Genomic DNA, 19,528 nt, shown 5'->3' with positions numbered 1-19,528 from the left:
GAAATTAAGAGTTGGAAGCTCAACCGAGCAAGCTCCCCAGGCACCCCAAGGTAGTGGGTCTTTGGAAAGGAGTTTCCCAGAAATCTCTACCCAGCTTGTCACTAGTGACGACTCTGAACCTGGTCCTGTCTGGAAAAGGTCGAGGGACAGGATGATCGGCTGGCAGAAGGCATCTCATCTGCCCTGCTGTGGTCACAGCTCCCGTGACATGAGGTCCTGATGTGACAGTCATAAGCCGGGGACTGTCCAGCTGACGTCTTTGGTGATCAGTCAGCACCGGGAGGAGGGACAGTCCCATCTATGCCAGGACGATCCGAGCACGTGGTGCTCTTGGCTGCTCTTCTCTGATCTAGTAGGGGTCACGTGTGCCACGTTTCCTTCTCCAAGTTTCTGTAGCTGGGTTGGGGCCACAGAGCACCTTCCTCTCTAACCTGGGACTTGGTAAGACGTGCCCTGCGGGTACAGGAGCCTTTGCGCCTCCAAGCCAAGGAAAACCTCTGGGACTGAAGCCCCTGCCCATGAAAGGTGAGAAGGCCGCTGTCCAGCAGTGAGAAGAATGAAAGTGCCCAATATGCTCCCGGTTCTGGGGTGCAGGGGCCCCCGGAGCCAGCTGGAGTTGGCGTGAGCCTGCCTGCTTCCTTTCTTGGTTTAAGCTCCTTTAAATTGGATTTGTCGCTTCCAAAGCCAGTCCTGACTAATCCAAGGGAGAAAAGGCCTCGCTCTGGTCGGGGGCACCGACCTGCCCACCGGCCATCCTGTTAGGTCAATGCCTGGTCAATCTCTGGACTTGGTCCTCGCTCATGGCAAGCGACTATTTGCACCGATTAAGTAAACAGCCGATTTCCGGGCCCCCACATTCTCCCTTCTTCTGTAGGGACAAACACTAATACGTTCCTCCTCACGTTCAGAAAAGAATTTCTACCAGATGATACTGGCTTATTCAGGTCGCCGCCGGGCCAGAAGGATTCCATCACATCGTGAAGTGACGACGGTGACATTTTAGTTTTATGCACACCAAGAATAACCGGCAGGTGTGAGGCCAGTCAGGGAGACAGACTGGACATTACTCTCCCCTGCCACCCTCATTTAAAATGTGCAGAGTGGGCACTTGGACCGTCGGAAGGTACCGTTGCCAGTTTTCCATTCGAGTGGTTTCATTTTGCTAATACAAACCGCCTGTTTGTGACAATTATGGCGGCTCACACTTAATTCATCCTGCAAAAATAGAACTCAGGTTGCAAGGAGTCTTGAGGGCACGGACATTACAAGCGTGTTTTCTTGGTCTCAGATGCACAACGTCATCAGCAGAATCCAATCCCCGGCCCCTCAACAAGGACAAATCAGAGCGCCACCCACACCCCGAAGCCCTTGATGAAGAACTGTGTTGTCTCACGGCATGACATTCCGGGGCTGAGCTGTTGAATAAAGTTTTGTGATTGGGCTCGCAGGGATTTGAACAGTTTTCCGTGTTTAACAGTTAGCTGCGGAAAGGTCCACTATAATAGTATTTTAGCGCCATGAACCTGTCGAAATCAACCTGCCCAATTATTCCAAACGACATTAATAACACCGGATATTACACTAATTGCGTCCAGTTTCTATGCAGACGAGGCCCCGTGGGGCTAATTTTGCCTCCTTAGGGGCAAGCAAGTCAGCCATCAGACCGATTTCACAAGGAATCCCTCCTCGTTACACAAGTCTGGGCTGTCAAACTTTTTTTTTTTTTAAAGGTTAATGGGCCAATCAGTCATCAATTATTTTTGCGGAGCCTGAGCAGACAAAGGGTTAAAAGGACTCAAAGCAGCTTCAACTGTTGTACATTTGGAAGCTGTTTGCAACAGGAGATGGCTGACGGGGGTGCATTTTGGGCGAGCGGGTCAAAGGGGAGGGGAGTCGGATGGATGCGCGCCTCTGTCCTCAGCGGTGGTTCCAAGAAACACAGCAGCCGCGATGTTTTAAATGCAGAGGCCAAGGCGATCTGGACCCTTATGCCCAACGGATGCACAACGGCTCAAATGTCTCTGAGATGCAGGGGTGAGGCGAGTGACGATATCGAGCAGATTTGTTCCTCTTCCAAATTTAGAAGGGCTCAGGTGTCTGCAGCTGTCTCCACCGGCCAGGCGGGAAATCGGAGTCCATTTTCTGGGGAGCCCCTACAAACCTGGACCCCAGGCCCCTGATGCTCGGTGGTATCCGGGAGGCCAAGCATCCTTCCTGACATAGTTAACAACGGACAGGATGAGAGTGTGTTATCTAAGCCGTGCGGTGAGGAGACGTCCGGCATAGAGGAGAGACACGTCCGCTTTCCAGAGGCGGCTGATACAAGTCCGGGGTCCACAAAGCCCAGGGGCTTCCGGGCGGTCACCATTTAAGTGATCTGATGATAAAGTAGCCAAGACTTGTAGGGAGACAGCGGTCTTCTCCACTTCAGGCTTCCGTTGTTGGAGAATTAGGACTTTTGTCTTAGGGTACGCCGCAGCACCCCGATTCATGTGTTCATAGCGACTTTACTGTCTGGCCAAGTCATTTTTCCTCACTATCAAGCGAGTATAGCCATGGGTCTCCCCCAGTTTCTGCCCGAAACTCCACGCTGTCTTTTCTTCAAGTCCTACCGATTTTGGGGCCCTCTCTGGGAACACGCTTCCCTCTACCACCCTTCCTGCTCTGCTCCCCTCGGACTGGGAGCTGCCAGCTGCCCGCCCCCTGCCCCCCAACTCTTATCTCAGCGTCCCCCACTCTGATCTCAGCGTCAACTGGGAGGGAGGCATTAGGCTGGACTAGGATGACGAAGGCGTGCTGTCCCTCGCTTTCTTTTGCCAGAAGAGACATCCACAACTTCCCAAACCCCCGACACAGCCTCAGAATCCTTCCCAACGCAATTCCCCATGCCGCCATTATCAATTTGTTGATGTTGGAAACAGAGAGGGGACGCATTTGCCATTCGGCCCCCTCTCTGGGCCTACCACGATCTCCGCGCTACGAGATCATTCAAGGTTATGTGGTACACAGCCCCGGGCTTTTATGCTAATATTTGAACCGTACATGTGGTAAAATACTACAATATTTCTGCTTCCAAAGCATATATTAAATAGGCATGTGGTTTAGATATTTTACTCGATTATGAAAACCACACGTTTAAGGTTTCAGTCCAAACTCACCATAATACAAAAAGTCAGTTTTTATTTATTTTCAATATTTCTCCCATTTTCGTAGGACAAGATAAATGTGGAAGAAAGCCTAAAGACTATGGTCCAGGATTGTGAAGAATTGAGACCCATGGCAACAGAATAATACATAAGAAAACACTCCCTCCTCCCGCTTGAGGAGTTGATTTTGAGCAGAAAGGGAACGAAAAAAAACCAACCCGTGATTTCTGGTCATTATGAACACATGAGGTTCATGGTTCTCAGGTAAATATTTCTGCAAGCTCTGAATTTGGTAAATATCTTTGTTTAGCCCAGAGTCCCACAGAGGTTTTGTACAGTGGCTTAAATTAGGACAAGAACGGAATTAATTCTGGGAATAAGTGAGCCCCCAGAGGGAGGTCACAAAGTTAGGGATGTTTACCGCTGTTGTCACAGGAAGATTCTCGTGAAACACGAAGGAGGTTTCTGTTTTCCAAACACATTAGAGAGAGCTGGGAGGGCAGTCTGAGAGCCAGGCACCACGAAACTCTATTCTATTAGCTTTGGCTTCCAGAACCGTGGGACACGAGGCATTTCTGAAATTAAGGAGGGTATCTAAAAACAGAGCTCCTGAAAAAAATAAACGGTCCGATCCAAAACCGACAACACTTCAGGAGGGGGAGGAAGGTTGTGTTAACAGTTTCCTGGTGCTTGCTCACGGTCCAGGCACTATAGGAAAGCTAAAGGTCCAAGCTCTTGGTTTAGAGAGAGAAGGAAAACCCAGAGGTACCTGCTGTAGTTTATCTGGTCCCTAAGCAGTGCTCTACAGTTACCATTTGTTACTCATTCCAACTTACATCCATCACTTTCCAGGGTCCCCGATCTCCTGGTGGAAGGACTGCGTGGGCTCTGCCGTGCTGGGCGGCTCGTGCACTGCCCGTGTGGGGTGCCCCCCTCCCAGCCCCCCAGCTACTGCTCACCACGGGGATGGCCAACAGTACTGTCATTCTTTTAGAAGTCGAGGGCTGGAAAAACAAGCAACCTTGCTTCTCTCCCCCGAAAGTCAATTCTGGAGTTATTTCCCATGAAAGGGTTTCCCAAATCTTAATTTATCTGGATGGGCCGCTCGCCATTGGCCAGTGCCTGCTTTGGCCGATTCCGCCTTCCACTAATACATTCAACAGGCCTAAAAAAATGGTCCTCTGGATCCTCTCCACGGGCTGTATTCTTGGAGTTATTTTCCTATGAAGTAAGTCTTTATAACAATTTAACGGCAAGCCCTGTGGTCACCCTGACCAGGGGCCCAAGCTCTGTGGCGAGAGCTTTGTGGGCGTCTGTCTTCTTCGATTACCCCTCGAGGCAGGCTTTGGGTCTTCATTTTGGAGAAAGAAAGCCAGGCGGGGGCAGGACAGCCGGGATCGGCCAGGCACGACTGTTCCCGACGCCAAATTTATGCGTCTGATGGTTCCTTTGACGAGGACAGTGATGGAACTGGGAAGGGGTAGCTTTAAAAGTCTGGAAAAAAGAGGCTCTTACACTTTCAGGGCAACACCTCTTGCTGAACCTCTGCTCCTCGCCATGTGAACGTTTCCTCAAGCTCCGAGTTTTCTGTGAATGAGAGAATCTGAGGTACTCTGGACACGAGACAAGGACTGGCAGGGGCGCGCGTGGACCCTGGATGTGTTAACGTGCCGACTCCTCGCCACGCCTGCGTAGGGGCCATTGTCCCCCCAGTGTGCAGATGGGGGGACCGAGGAACAGTGGGGACTCCAGAACTGGACGCAGACCTTCTGGCTCAAGGGTCTGGGCTCACAAGCACTGCCCACGCTGCTGCTCACAAACACGAGGTCTGCAAAATTTCTGATCAGGGATCAAAGTGTGACTGGAAGTATCTGGAGTGACTTACAGCGAAGAGACCTGAGTGCAGACGGCAGCCTCAGGCGGTGGGGCCCTGGGGCCGGGGCTGGGTCCAGACACCACAGGAGAAAACCGGTCACACCTGCTAAGGAGGAGCAGCCCCGTTTCCCTCGATGCGGTGAGGTGACGGCTGTCCACAGAGCATCGCGGCCCCAGCAGGGCGTCTACACCTCTCCGTTCAAGCCTACGTGTGCTCTGTGCTTGTGGCTGAGCCCACGTCCAGGGTTTGGGCTGCGGCTTCAACCCCAGTGCCCAGCCCAGTCTCCACCTGCCAAGGTGCTTTCCAGGGGCACGGGACCGCTCTTCCCCAGGCCTCAGTTTCTCCTTCTGTAAAATGTGGAGGATATGGCCTCCCTCGGGGGTGGCTGGGAGTCACGGGGTGGGGTGCCAGGAAGCCGTTCAGAGCTGCGTTCGGTTGTGGCTCCTGTTGAATCCCGTGGACGGTGAAGCCGCTCCTGAACCCCTCCACTGCACGGAGCTTTGCTCTCCACGGACCCCCAGGGCGCCCAGGGCCTCCTTTGGAACTTCTTTTCCCTCCCTGCGTGCCAGGGTCTTCGCCCAACCTCCCGACCTGACGGTAAGCCCTTCCGTTGTCCCCCTGCCCGGGACCCACCCAGGCAGGGACCTGAGACCCCAGCAAGCCTGTCATGCCCTCACGTGTGAGTCGTAAACATATGCCTGTCATCTATTTGCCTCAAACTGAATGGGGCAGAAGCCTCGGCACTGGGACTGGGGACACTGGGTGGTGAGGTCTGCTCATGTGAGTGGGACTGTCCCCGCCATCCGGTGCAGGAGGGGCCCGGACACAGGTCCAACGTGATCAGCTGTGCCGGTCTCCGAAAAGCTTGGGCTTCTCCACGTGGGGCCTGTTTGCGATCACAGTGCCTGGGACCCCTCGGTCCCTCCATTTGGCCCACTGAGGCGCGGGGAGGCAGTCCAAACAGGGCTCACAGGCCTGTCTCTGGGGCAAGTTCCAGATCCACGGAAATGCACCCAAGACAAGGCTGAATTGGGACTTCAGGCTAAAACTGAACCTGGCTGGGACTTGGGTGAGAGCATCATCTGTGGCCTGAGGTGGCTTTCTCAGCTCACAAAATGCGCGTGGGCCCCAAGAAATACCCCTTGCTCCCCAACGCATCTCGCCTTTGCCCATTAATGCTTCATCACGTGTCCCGAACAGTCTCTCTGTTCCCTCTGTTCATCCCACAGGGATGACAATCGCACCTGTCTCCAGGTGTGCAGGGAAGCTGATGCCTGAAGGCAGCGCCTGGGTTCCGTGTGGCCCCTGCTCTGGGGGACCCGCTGCCCACAATGCAACAGGCCTTCCTTCCACGTCTCCCAGACGCAGCGTCCACCTTCCGCCCAGTTCTCTCTGTTCTTCCTCGGAAAGACGCGGACCATGGAGGTGAACGCTCCCACGTCTGCCCTCAGCCGCCTGGCGTGGAGGCGTTTTCCCTCTGGGCTCGGAGGCAGCGACGAACCGGGGAATCCAATCACCGACATACCTTCCATCCCCATTTCACCAACCTCTGAGATGGCAGAACTCAAGCTCATTCTCGTTGGAAGAACTTAAATCTCACCAACCCTGGCAAAGAGTTGAGTTTTTGTAAAGTAACAGAGATGTAAAACGTAGTCCAACATCAAAGATCAAGTTTCCATCTCGGTTTCGGAGATAATGAACCCAAACGGACAGAAAAGAGGAGGAGAGGGCACACTTTTGTCTGTTGCCTAACCTCGTCTGGGTGTTTCCCTCACTAGCTCTGGGTGGTCTGTGTTGGTCCACTCCTGACGTCTGTGCACCGCCCCTCCACGAGGATCCAGGTCCCAGAGCTGAGCTATCCGGATGCACACTCGGCCTCCAGGATTCCAACGTCCCGTGTCCGATGTGGTACCTACCGGCAGGGTGGCACGTACGGGAACCAAAATCATGCAGCCCAGGGGTCGGAAAAGAGTGGACACAGGAGGAAAAGGGCTTTGGAGAGAGGTCACGGGGTTCAAGCCCGGTCCTGCCCGTCTCTCAACAGCCTGAAGCTCCAGGCAGCCTGAGCTGCACTCTGGGTCTGGAAAGTGGTGGTGGTGGGGGGGGTGCGGACGCCCCTGCCCCGGGTCGCACGGAGGGCCGCTCATAGGAGTGGATGTGCTCCTGGGACGGTGCCTGGTTCACGGTGCGTGCCCTCCCCTAAACTCCCGAAACTCAGCTTCTAACTCTCTCCCCAGGAAACTTGGGCATCAACTGCACTTCGCGTGTCCGGAGGCACCTCTGTGTATATCACGCAAGGGACCCCTTCAAAAAATACTCCACCTGGGGATGGGGACATTTAATGGAATGCTCAAGACCTCAGGTGACCACACAACGTGGAATGCTCAGGGAACGAATTTTCATCAAAGATCGTTTTATAGACATGATGATGTCACACGGCAAGACTGGAAATCAGAAGGGCGTCCTGATAATTCATATAACGACACGAATTTGGTAACGTTCAGTTAGAAGTGGTATGAAATGAGACTGTGCATACAGAATGGATCTGAGACCCAAAGTCAATGAAGAAAGACCATGCCGCTCAATTAGAGAGTCACACGTGTAACTCGACACTGGACAGAAGCGAGAGAAAACGGGACGCACCGTAGGCTCTGTGGTCGTTATTTACTCCGATATGCCCAGGACTGCCTGCCTTTAGTACCTGTTGGCAACCGACTGCGGGACCCCGAGATGCAACCTTATCTGGCATTTACAGATTTCAGGGAGCAGCGCGTGCGTCACTGTCCCTCCCCAGCCAGGAGCACTGGGCGGGGCAGACACCGCAGATTACCTGATTGGTCAAGGTGAGAAGCTCCCACTTCTGCACGTCGTACGTGACACCTGTCACACCTGTCGGCCAGTCTCCAGGAAGGCCCGTCAGCAAGTCCCAGGGGAACTGTCTGTCTGCCTCCTTACTGTCCCCCAGCTTTGTATACAACCACACGTGAAACCAGACGTCACCTTTTTTTTTTTTTTTTTAAGGCTGGAAGTCAATAAACAAATTTGTTGTGACAAATGCGTACACACACAAGAGGAAAACATATTTGAAAAGGACACAGGGAGAAGAAATGATATGCGGCCTAAGTTGAAAAACTGACACTCAAGAGTAGGGACGGAGTACATGTAACACCCTTTAAAACACAACAAAAAATGAGGCTGCGTGTGAGTGTTCTTAACATTCTATTATTTTTCTCTCCCATTTTGTCTTTCTGGAATGAATGCTTTGAAAGAAGATACCAAGGGGGTCAAGCTCCATTGGTACCTTCACAGACGACAACGTCCCCTTGAGGAATGAAAAAAATTATGATTAAAAAATAGGCCTTTAACAAGCCATCGTGAAAATGTAGTTTTGTTTTCCAGATTCATTTTTTTTTTTTTTCCTGGCTGAGAAGAGGCCTTTCAGCAGCAAGACAGGAGTAATTGTGGAAGGAATGAAAAGAGGATGGTGATATAAATCAGCAAAGGTTAATGATCAGGATGTGAAGAGAGGGACCTGTTTACAGAAATAGCGTGCAATTTAAAATTTACAAGAGATTTAATGCCACTGCTTGGCAATCGCTAAAATCAACAGCCCAGAAAACAGTGACATTAAGAAAAATATTACAGTTATAATCATCCCCAAATAAGTCAATTAGTGTTAGGGCACGAGCTGGCGATTACTTGACCCATTTGGCTTGCACTTAAGTGAAAAAAAATGTCCCCCTATTATACCAAGATCGCTGGATTGTGACCTATTTTGCATCGTGCTCATTGTGCACCAGCCTCCCTTACAAACTCACGTGGGCTGACGCTGGTTTTCCTTTGCCTGGCAACAAAATAATTCTGACCCTTGACATTTGCAATCATAAAAAAAAAAAAAAAAAAGAGGCAATTTATAATTGTGTTGTTCCAATGAAGGTGGGAAAAATTCAATCTGCTATTATACAAAAGCAGGGGCGGCTGTCTTCGGTGGAAAAAGCAACGCGAGTCAATTTGTGAACTTTGGCACCAGACGACCTTTAGAAACACAACAATATACTGAATTTACAAGCAACAGCAGCCCCATGCAAATGACCCGGGTCTGGCTGCCTCTGGATTAGAGCTGCACACGGCATTATGGAGTATGCGTCCACAAAACAAATTAAGACTGTTACTTAAATGTCACGGCACACTATTGTGTTTGGCTACAGATCATTACACCTGATACTAACACTTTTAAAAACTGTAATAACTCGGGAAATATTACATCGAGTGCCCGCATGTATAAAGGGAAAGAAAAAAAGAGGAGAAAATAGGTTTCTGAAGTAATTTAAACATCACTACTCTAGGACTGAAGCGAAAGGTCAAAATTTAAGTAAGCTGAAAAGTAACACGTATGGCAAAATCAAGCACACGGACGGGCGATGGAGACGGCGGGGATGAGTCTGCAGACACAATGAGGGGCATGCGGCTCCACGCGGGCGCGAGGGCGGGGGGGCGCGGCGTTACCTTCGGTGTTGGTGCCGCTGCTGCTGTATATATTTCGCAGGCTACCAACACGGTTTAGTTTCCATGCCTTGCGCTTGGCTGCATCCCGAGAGCAGAGAAGGGGGCGGGGGGAAAGAGAGAAAACAAAAAGGAAAATAAAACAAATGAAAAGGGGAGAAATGTCAAAGCAGCTCGTGACGTCACCTCCGAGCCAGCGGTTCCTGGGAGGCAGGTGTGCACCGGGGTGGGGGGGGGGAGGGGAGGGGAGGGAGACCCGCACCCCCCCACCCCCGGCACCCCCCTTCCCCCCACTGCTCCTGGCACAGGGCGATCGAGAGTGGGGGAGGCGTGCCAGCCGGCATCATTAGGTTGGCATGAAATCAAACTAAGGCCCGGGCAAGGAAGCCCGTGCGTCGCTCCCGCCCTGCTGGGCCGGACACGTGGCCACTCCAAACAGTGCCAGGCTGGCCTTCTTGGCGACGGGTGGCGTCTTTTGAAGGAGCTAGGATGCCAGCAGCCATGAGCCCTTTGATTTGGCAGAATGCTGGGAATGTGTCAAATCAAAAGAGACCCCGGTGACTCGCGGTTCACGTGTATGCTGCAGAAGGTAGGGGCCCTGAATAGCCGGAGCCCTTAAAGCTGGACTTATTTCCCCCCCGACACGCGTTCATCTGGACAGCAGCCTGTGCCGGCAAAACTCGGCTACCATCTTGCTGTTGTCAGAGGGTGGAGGCCCTTCTCCTTCCTATGGGGGCCTCTGGAGGCTCTGAAGGGAGCTCTGAGGGACCCAGAGCACACGCCCCAAGCTCTCAACTCATCAAAGAAAGCATCCGAGGGGGGGAAAAAAAAAGACAGATGGCCAGTTACCCACAGAAGAACCCTGGGTTTGGGAGAGAGCCGCAGCATGAACCTGCCACCGTGTGCAGAATGGGGCGGGAGGGGTCCCCGACCTCCTAAGGCACTCTTCTCCGGGCACACATTCTCGCCTCACCTGGCCCCCACCCTCCCAACCGCACACTCGGGGCCGAGACACCTGTGGCGGAGAGGCTGGCTCCGGTCAGCCCTTCAGAGGACGCACTTCATCAAGAGCGAAGGTTAAGTAGGGAGCCTCCTGTGGTGCAAGTCTTCCGGCTGAAGGCACAGCCACAGATCCACGGGCCGGAGGGCCACCACACGGGCACGCACGCCAGCGTGTCCGTGGCGGACGCGGTCACCCAGGTTTCGGAAGAAGAGGCACGCCGGGCCATCTCTCTCTCTTGACCTCCACGGCCAGGAGAAGAGAGCGGTCAAACCCGCCATCAGGCTCTCTGGGGCTAACCGTTTAACGTTGGGGGTAAGAGGCGCTCCTGGGGAAGCCAGGCCGACCCTCCGGGTCACGGACTGACGCAGAGACAAGGAACACGCTGGCCAGGGGTCACCCCAGCACGTTCCGGACTCAGGACGGTGCTGGCTCCTGCTGTCGTGTTCAAGCCCAGACGCTCAGTCTCCAAGAGGGTGGGCTCAGCTCTAGCTGTGCCAAGCCCGGTGGTCGCGAAAGGAGCCCCCGTGACGACCAGGGCTCTGCGAGGAGCTTTGCTGCTGAGCTGAATCCCAAGCACTTCTGTGCACACGGGGTTTACTTGCAGGGACAACAGGAACTACGTGTGAGAAATAAGGACACTTACGGAAGCAAGCGCAGTGATTCTCAAACAGTGTACACCCGGGATGCAAATTTTATGCTAATGAGGAAAGCAGAAAGCAGCTGTAATTTAGTGGTCGCCCAACTTAAAACCGGGAAAAAGTAAGCTATGAGTAAACACACCGAAGAGTTACTTGGTAGCTTGAAAACCCACCGGTAATTTAGTAGGAAATCTAATCTCTAAACTAGTGGGCATTTAAGGTTGGGGATGCAGGCCCTTCTACCGTATATGGGCCTGAATTTAGTCTCGCCCTGGTGAGAAGCTCCCCTTACCCCCGCATCCTCGAGGTACCAACTACCTACAGGGTGTCTGTCCCAGGTAACGTCACGGCCGGCACCCTCCGGTACGAACACCAGGCGCCCGAGACAAAGGAAACCAAACTAGGCACAGTTTTCAAATGTTTACTTTAGAAACGGTCAATGAATATTTATCCGCTCCCTCGGGTACAGCGGACGCTTTTGCAGAATTAATTGCGTGTTTAATTATCTCAATAGATGATGCTCTGGTGTCCTGGCCCCAGTTTTCCAAGTTCCAGAAAGCGGTGGCCACGAAAGAGGCTGCACTCCCCAGCCTCTTTCTCAAACTTACCTCTTTCTCAAACATTTACATATAAATAGGCAGAGCTGAGGCTGGGCACCCTTCTGGAGGGAGTGGTGGGGGGGGAGTTCTAGTGCAAACCTCTTCCCTCACCTGCACATGCCTTGCATTTTTCATGCTCCGATCTCCCATTACTGTTTGGATGTAGAGGTAAGAAGTGAGCTCGCAGTCTGGTTTTCTATTAACCTATTGATGAAATAATCAATTTTAATGTGTAAAATGCCATGCCTTTTCCTTCCTCTTAAACAAATGGACGTTTTCGGGATGATACCAAGGTCCCGACACGTGCATTTGTCTCCTGGGGCATCGGCTGCTCTAGGTCCACCTGTTTCGAAGCTTCTCAAAGAGAAAACACAATCGGATTATCATCGGTAAAATCTCAGATTGTGCACGGTGCTGCCGCCCGTGCTCCCTTCTGCAGGAAATGGGGACACTGTGCCAAACGGAAGGGCACTGCATCCCGACGCTGCTGGCTGGGCGCCTCGTTCCCCAACCACGCGGCCATCACATGCCACAGCCGCCACCTTTGCAACAGCGGTGACGCTTGAGGGCTGCCTCACGCGGACTAGCTCAGAATGCTATATTTTCTGGGCAATCTTTACTTTTTTTTTTTTTTTTTACGTTTATTTATTTTTGAGAGACAGAGTGAGACAGAGAGCGAGCAGGGAGGGGCAGAGAGAGAAGGAGACACAGAATTGGAAGCAAGCTCCAGGCTCTGAGCGGTCAGCACAGAGCCCAACGCGGGGCTTGAACCCACAAACCGCGATTTACTTTTTTTTTTTTTTTTTAAATTTCAGGGATACGGTTTCTTCCATTTCAACACAGGCTAACTTGTTTTGATTTCCGTCACCAGTGTGACTTCTCACAAAACTACAGAGTTTCACATCACCGGGAGGAAAGGCAGTGGGGTGCGAGCAATCCTCCAGCAGTTTCCACGCTGCTGTTGTGCTTACTGGATAAGCAAGTCTCTTCTCTAAACAGTTTCGGGTGCCTTACGTAGCTATTTCAACAGCCTGATGTCTCCGCGCAGTCTCAAATGTCGACAGCACAAACTCAAATCTCCCCGGGGGGTACAACCCTACATCGTGTAATTTCAGATGTGATGGAAGCTAACTGTCAGCCCGAATGTTAGGTGGGGAGAGGGAGCTCTTCTCACTACCTGCAAATTAAGTGGAACTTTCTGAACCCCGATCTACGTCGGCAGGAAAGTCGGCGGGCCCGGGGCGGGGGAGGAGGGGGCAGCAGGGGACAGGAAGCCATTAGCAGGACGGCATTCTCCCCATAATGGTGTCAAAATGCGAACCGTGAGCTCACGTTCAATACCAGACTGTTACGTGAATACCACAGCAAGAGGCAGTGCACGGGGCACACGGCTCACGCTCGAGAATTAAAACAGAGAGGGACGCGGAACTCATCCTTATATGGGTTGGAATGTGTTTCCTAATGATTGAGAGGATCACAATTTTGAAAAAGACAGGGTAAGATAGTAGGGACTCCTCCTGCAACCTATACGAACACAAAAAGCTTACTGCCTTTTAGTGCCAGTGGCATCATCAACTTCCCCTTCAAATTAACCAAGAGCCCTCTTGCATATGAGCACCTTGTAATCTTTGGATTACAAAGAAAGGAAAAGACAGGTGAGTGGTAGTCCTGGTACCCGAATCCTAACGCTGACAAGTGCACCTGCACGTGTGCTCTGGCTATCTAGTGACATGGCCCCTTCCAGAAAGCTCATTTTCTTGGGTAGCGGGTGACCACACTGACAGCTGGGGGTGGCTGTGACCCAGCTTATCCGGGTCTCAAATGCTGCTCATCCTGAGTCACTCACATAAAGAAAAGACGCTGCTATAAACTTCAGTTCGCAGAATATTTCTTTAAGGTATCTGATGATAGTTAGATGCGTTTTGTGTCCCTGTGTCCAAAATGAGGTCTGTTTGGCACAACACACCCGACTCCTAATTACTAACAGACAGTCATGATCTTTTCAAAGGACAGCCAGCAAAGGGGGAAAATGTGCAAATTACGGCTTTCCATGAAGTTAGGGTAGCTGGAATCATTTAGAGTTAACAACTCCCAATTATGACACGTCTCCTGATCTTTGCAAGCTCTGCCTTTTCATCCGAGTTCACACGATGATCGTGAGGGACTTACGATTTTATTTTAAAGGGACACTTGTTATTTTGTTTCTCTAAGCAAAAAAATAAAAAATAAAATAAAATAATAAAAAAGTAAAAAACCAAAATTCTTGTATTTTTAACTACCGCATGCAAATGAATGGCTAAGAACTGACGACAGGCAGCCGAATTTCCAAGGTGAGAATCTTTCGACTAGCTCTTTGCAAGTGGAATAAAAATGCACCTTAGTCTGTTGGCGTGCTCAGACGAGCCTGGTTTTCTCCTGAACTCTTCCTCCATCAGTGTGCCAGGGGACCACAGACTTATATTAATGTCACCTCTGGTCTCCTTCTGACAGCGCTCTTTGTTGATTAGATAAATATTCCTCAGATAGCTGATTAAAAAATGATGCAGCTGTGAGGTTGTATGTCCAAGCCTTGTCAGCCATGTTGGACGTTCAAGTGTGCATGAATTACATCCGCGGCGTGCAGCGAACAGGGCTGGTTAAGTAAGGCACGCTGCAGCCCTCACAATCAATTATGAGAACAAATAGGATCTTTTTACCTACACGCAGGAAGGGGCTGGGTCAGAGAAGGCGTGTCACTCATTTCTAAGAATGTCTTGTCTCGGAACGAAACAAATAACCCTCTCCATTCACACGAGGGATTGCAAACTTGTACCTCTTAGAGAAGGCGAATGATAACCTTGTCAGATAGCACCCACTCCCTGTCCACACCAGACGGGTATTTATTTATTTTTAAGATGCCATCAGTATAAGTGCCACTCGTGCAGAGGGGACTGTCTCTGCTCCACAGAGAGGCCAGATAAAGACCGTCCCCCCAGGAGCCCCCCAGCAGGTGGGGGTGCGTCACACTGCGGTTCCGTATCATTTCCAGTCTAGCGTCCCCAGTACCCCTCAATCTTTTGTTGGTGGGGATTTCATTGTGAGGTTAGAGATTGGAGATTTCTGTTGTGCTGGCCATTTGAACGTTCATTTGCTCAACAAGACTGTGTAAATGTTCTGTTCTCTTGTAAAGAGGCAGTGGTTTTTTTTTGTTTTATTTTTCCCCATAAGATGCGACCCCAAAGATTCTTACGCTATGTGAACTCCCTACTTCAGCTGTAAAGGGGCTTGACATAATGGTTGCTTCCCAGAGGCGGCCACACAGAGAAGTAGTCGCGTTGAAACGTCCATTAAAAGGGCCTTTGAGAGGATTAAACAAAACCTGAGGCCAAGCAAATATAGGACATATGTTCAGGAAGCAAAATAACTTCGTCGTTACCAGTTTCTGGCAAGACTGGTATAATCTTTTCGTAACCTGAAGCTCCTGAACGCAGGAGCTAAAATACCCAACTCAACAAAGCCCTGAAAGAAGTCACTGACCCTTAATTATGAAATTTTAATTCACTTTCCAATAACCCATAATGGCTTTCTTTACAGCAAATACAATCTCCATATCGGCGGCTTCTTTAAAGCTGAGAAGGCTTGGAAGCCACCGAAGGCTTCCGCATAGTGGTTAATGTAGACGTGCACAGAAAATACCATTAACCCCAGAAAACAGTGAAAATAAAAACTAAGCGAAAGCTCCAGGATACGCCATAAAAACCACAAGTTCCAATTAGGTGGAGGGCTGGTTTTCCTCTTGGCCTAGAAACACACTGTGTTGCAGAGCAAGGGTTCAAGCGCACCCAAAATTAATTGGGTATTTCAGTACGATGCCAAGAGGGTAACTTTTAACAGGGACTAAAATAAAATAGGAGTTGAAGTCGAATATACCTTTGTGATACATTCGTAATGTAGATTTCAGGTCGGGCATGTTCTCAGATGGAGATTAGAAATATGTGAACACTTAATGTTAACTTCTTGCCCTGTCTTCATGGAGTAGCTATTCATTTTGAGAAGGAAGGGCTTTCTGGCTGGGGGGTGGGGGGGGGGAGGTGGCTTGTTAGGATATTGATACGGGGGCCCCTCGGTCTCTAGGCTTCACCCTCTTCCAGACACATGATCAGGACACGAGAACAGAGACTAAGCATGCTGTGGACTTGGGAGGGGAGTGGGTCCCCAGCCTTTTTTTTTTTTTAAAGGTCTGGTTACTCCCCAAACAGGGCTTCAATATTGCAGGACTGGGGCACCTGGCATTGCAGATAGAGACAAGAAGCAAACCAAATTCTCACCTAAGAAAAAAACAGGGTTCAAACGAGTTTTTCCAAGCTGAATGATGTGTGCGAAATGTGTGAGATCCGTTCATCCGGGTTCACATCGGCAGGTTGCAGCAAAGCAAGGGCCGTCCTGCCCTGGCCTTATCTCCTGGCCCCTCTCCGAGGGCCAGCTCAGGGCTCGGGGAGGTGGGCGGCAGGCCAGGGGCGAGTGACGCTGGGAGAGGGAGGCTGGGCACCGGGTGTCTGAGCTTCTTACCCCGGAAAGGAGTGATAATGGGAAACATTTATCCCCCTCCCCTCCCCCCCTTCCCTTTCTTCTTCATTTTCTTCCTTCTCAATCTCCTCTAGGAATATATTGCAGGCTTTTCTTGGGATTTTTTTTTTTAACACAAAATCTTTCGCCAACAATTCCAGAAAAGATAGTTTTTTAATAAAACTTTAAATCGTGCTATCATATTTCAAAGGCGATGACCAGTTAAAGCAACTAATCAAAGGCATAATTATGTAATGATGGCTGCTCGTGCTCCCTCCCGGGGCGGTAATTGAGGGGCTGTGATCACTGGACCACCAGCCTCAACAATGGCGGACACTGCATTTGATCTGACATCTTTGTAGTTGACTTCCTACACCTGCCTGAGTGAAATGGGACACTTCAGGGTTATTCAGTCAACCACAGTCCCCTTATACGTGGCCATCCGAGTCGGGGAACACCACTGAAAATATCTTCTAGAAAATATTTGTGACCTTATGCATTTCAGGAGAACTTCCCCGGAAATTCCCGATAGCATTCTGATTTGCAGTTTCAGAAACCTCGGAGGCTTTAACATACGTGGGTATTTACTTAGTCAAAGTCGGGTACAAAGAGCAGAGTGGAAAACAAAAGAATTCTAACCATTTGATTCTTTTCTGCTATTATGGACATACACGCCTTGAAAGACTAACAGACTTCTTCCCATAAAACTGCTTTGACCATAACTTCACAACTTTTTACTATTTTGAGTAATTAAACAAGGTCACGATTATCCTAGGAGGGCCCAGGAAAGTGCTGTACTCACACAGCACAACAACGAAAGTCTCATTTCTTTCTGTAAAAGTAACTTAAATACACCAACTTTATTCAGCTTCAAGCAAGAACACAGTGGAACACGGCTTCAATATTATTGCAGAAGCAAAGTTAATTTCATATTATTTTAATATTAAGAATATACCATGACCAATCTAACTATCCCTTCAATTTTCCTCTTAAAGTTCTTAACCATATACACGAATAATGACCACACTTACGAGTATGGCTTCTATGAAGACCTGTAATACTTTCGAAATGTAAGGTGTTAGGTTACGATCGTTTTCAAAATTATCCTTTTTAACAGTGGCATCGTGGAGACAGCATATCACAGTTCCTTATCATTAAGCACTGAGTTATTGCCAATTTCATGCTACTAAAGATGCTATCTTCTCTTGAACTTAATAAAGATACAGGTGGTCACATATAGAAATATTTATAGATATGTGTGCAGACATACACATGAATTCCTTTTCTCTGCTTTGTCTGCTGAGAGCCAAGGAGGAATGACAAGCTAGTAATCTAGCCCACAGAGCTCAGTTTCTAATACCATTCTCCAATAAAAAGATCCAGGGCTCCTTGGGGAGGTGGCCAATTCTGGGACCGGGGCAGGAAATGTAGAGGTGAGCCTGGGGGCATTTCACAGATCCCCCGCAGTGAGGAAGTTGCTAAAATAAACAAACAGACCTGCCCTACACTGATGGGGGCAGGGGCTTCCAGTGGCCGAAGCCAGAATAATTCGAGCAAGAAGATAAACACAGTGGTACTGGATTATAGCCTAAAGTATAAAATAAATAATCCAAGAGTCCATGCAGATGTAAAGAAATGATTGAAGAAAATAATAAATGGGGAGAAGAGACAAAGCTTCCCAAACAGTTTCTGTTGATACCCCACCCGAGAGGAAGAGGGGTATGACTCCTCCCTCCTAGGTGAGGGATGGACACAGAGGCTTCCTCCCAAAAAGGACCGCGTGGAAGTGGGGAGGGGACAGAAGTAACTTCACAGAGGGGCAGTCTGAGGAACACAACCTCAAGCCAGTGATCAAGGTCAGCACTGGCAGTCATAAATGGCGGTGGTACTATGTTCCCTTGACATGCTGTCATAAAAACAGCTCTTGCCTCTGTGACCTTCCTTCCAAAAATCACGACCCCAGACTAATCCTAAGGAAAACAGCAGACAAATTCCAGAAGAAGGGCATCCTACAAGGTCAGGAGTACCTGACCAGTACTACTCAAAATTGTCAGGGCCATCAAAAACAAGGGAAGTCTGAGAAAACATCCCAGCCAAGAGGAGCCTCAGGAGACGTCACAACTAAATGTCATATGGGACCCTGAATGGCATCCTGAAACAGAGACAGCAGTGGGTCCAAACTAAGGAAATCCAAAAAAAAGTACAGACTTTAAGTTAATACTAAGGTTATCAATACTGGTTCATTAATTGTAAGAAACATACCATACTAATTAAAGATGTAAATAGTAAGGGGAAATCATGTGCACACATGTGTGTAAGGGGACGTCATTTGGGAATCGCCTATAATATCTCCTCAGTTCTTCTAGAAGTCTTTTCTAGAAACTACAACTTTTCTAGAAAATGAAGTCTACTAAAAATACTGTAATAAGCACCTCTGGGCAGGAGTATGAGTTTTTTTTCTTCCCGTCATTTTAATGGTTTCCTCAGAATGAAATGCCAGCAGTAACACTGCCATATGAAAGGATTATCCTGGAGCTTGGAATATGTACAGAGGAAACTTACCTGGTCGTAATGTATCACTTATTCTCCTTAAATCAACTTTTACAAATTAAAGGCAATTTGAAATCTCTGTGTGGCCCAAACAGTATGTGTCAGATGTACTAATAGAAGCTCTTAACAATGTGAATGCCTGCTCCATTGGACAGTTTTGCTGAGAGATAAGCTGTTTAATTTATGATTGTGAATGCAGGTTTCATGGTATGTTTGTGAACTAATGTCCTTTTCCTTTCCTTGCTTTTTTTTTTTTTTTTAATGTTTATTCATTTTTGAGAGACCGAGAGAGAGAGCAATTGGGGGAGGAGCAGAGAGGGAGACACAGAATCTGAAGCAGCTCCAGGCTCTGAGCTGTCAGCACAGAGCCTGACATGGGGCTCAAACTCATGGACTCGATCTCGAGATCAGGACCTGAGCTGAAGCTGGACGTGTAACCAACTGAGCCACCCAGGCGCCCCTCTTTATTTTTTAAGTTCTATTTATTTGTTTTGAGAGCGACAGAGACAGCACGAGTCGGGGAGGGGCAGAGAGAGAATCCCAAGCAGGCTCTGCACTGTCAGCACAGAGCCTGACACAGGGCTCAAACCCACGAAACCACGAGATCATGACCAGAGCCAAAATCAAGAGTCGGATGCTTAACCGACTTAGCCACCCGGGCACCCTTG

At 49.7% G+C, this 19,528-nt stretch overlaps 1 protein-coding gene across 16 annotated transcripts in view; it reads right to left on the bottom strand.

Moving 5' to 3' along the window:
- AGAP1 (ArfGAP with GTPase domain, ankyrin repeat and PH domain 1) overlaps positions 1-19,528 on the bottom strand; it is a 554,841-nt gene that overhangs the window by 90,501 nt on the left and 444,812 nt on the right. For 10 of the 16 annotated variants that reach the window (XM_023259842.2, XM_023259844.2, XM_045034666.1 and 7 more), the window contains one exon: positions 9,529-9,606. The exons of the other annotated variants lie outside the window; for them this stretch is intronic. In XM_023259842.2, the coding sequence (XP_023115610.1) occupies positions 9,529-9,606 (78 nt within the window). The remainder of the gene's footprint in view (positions 1-9,528; positions 9,607-19,528) is intronic. 16 annotated transcript variants of the gene reach the window in all.

This window comes from Felis catus, chromosome C1 (genome assembly GCF_018350175.1).
Source record: "Felis catus isolate Fca126 chromosome C1, F.catus_Fca126_mat1.0, whole genome shotgun sequence".
In the NCBI taxonomy this organism is placed as follows: domain Eukaryota; kingdom Metazoa; phylum Chordata; class Mammalia; order Carnivora; family Felidae; genus Felis; species Felis catus.
The sequence above is the reverse complement of the archived record's forward strand: the minus strand, read 5'-3'. Positions and strand labels throughout refer to the sequence as shown.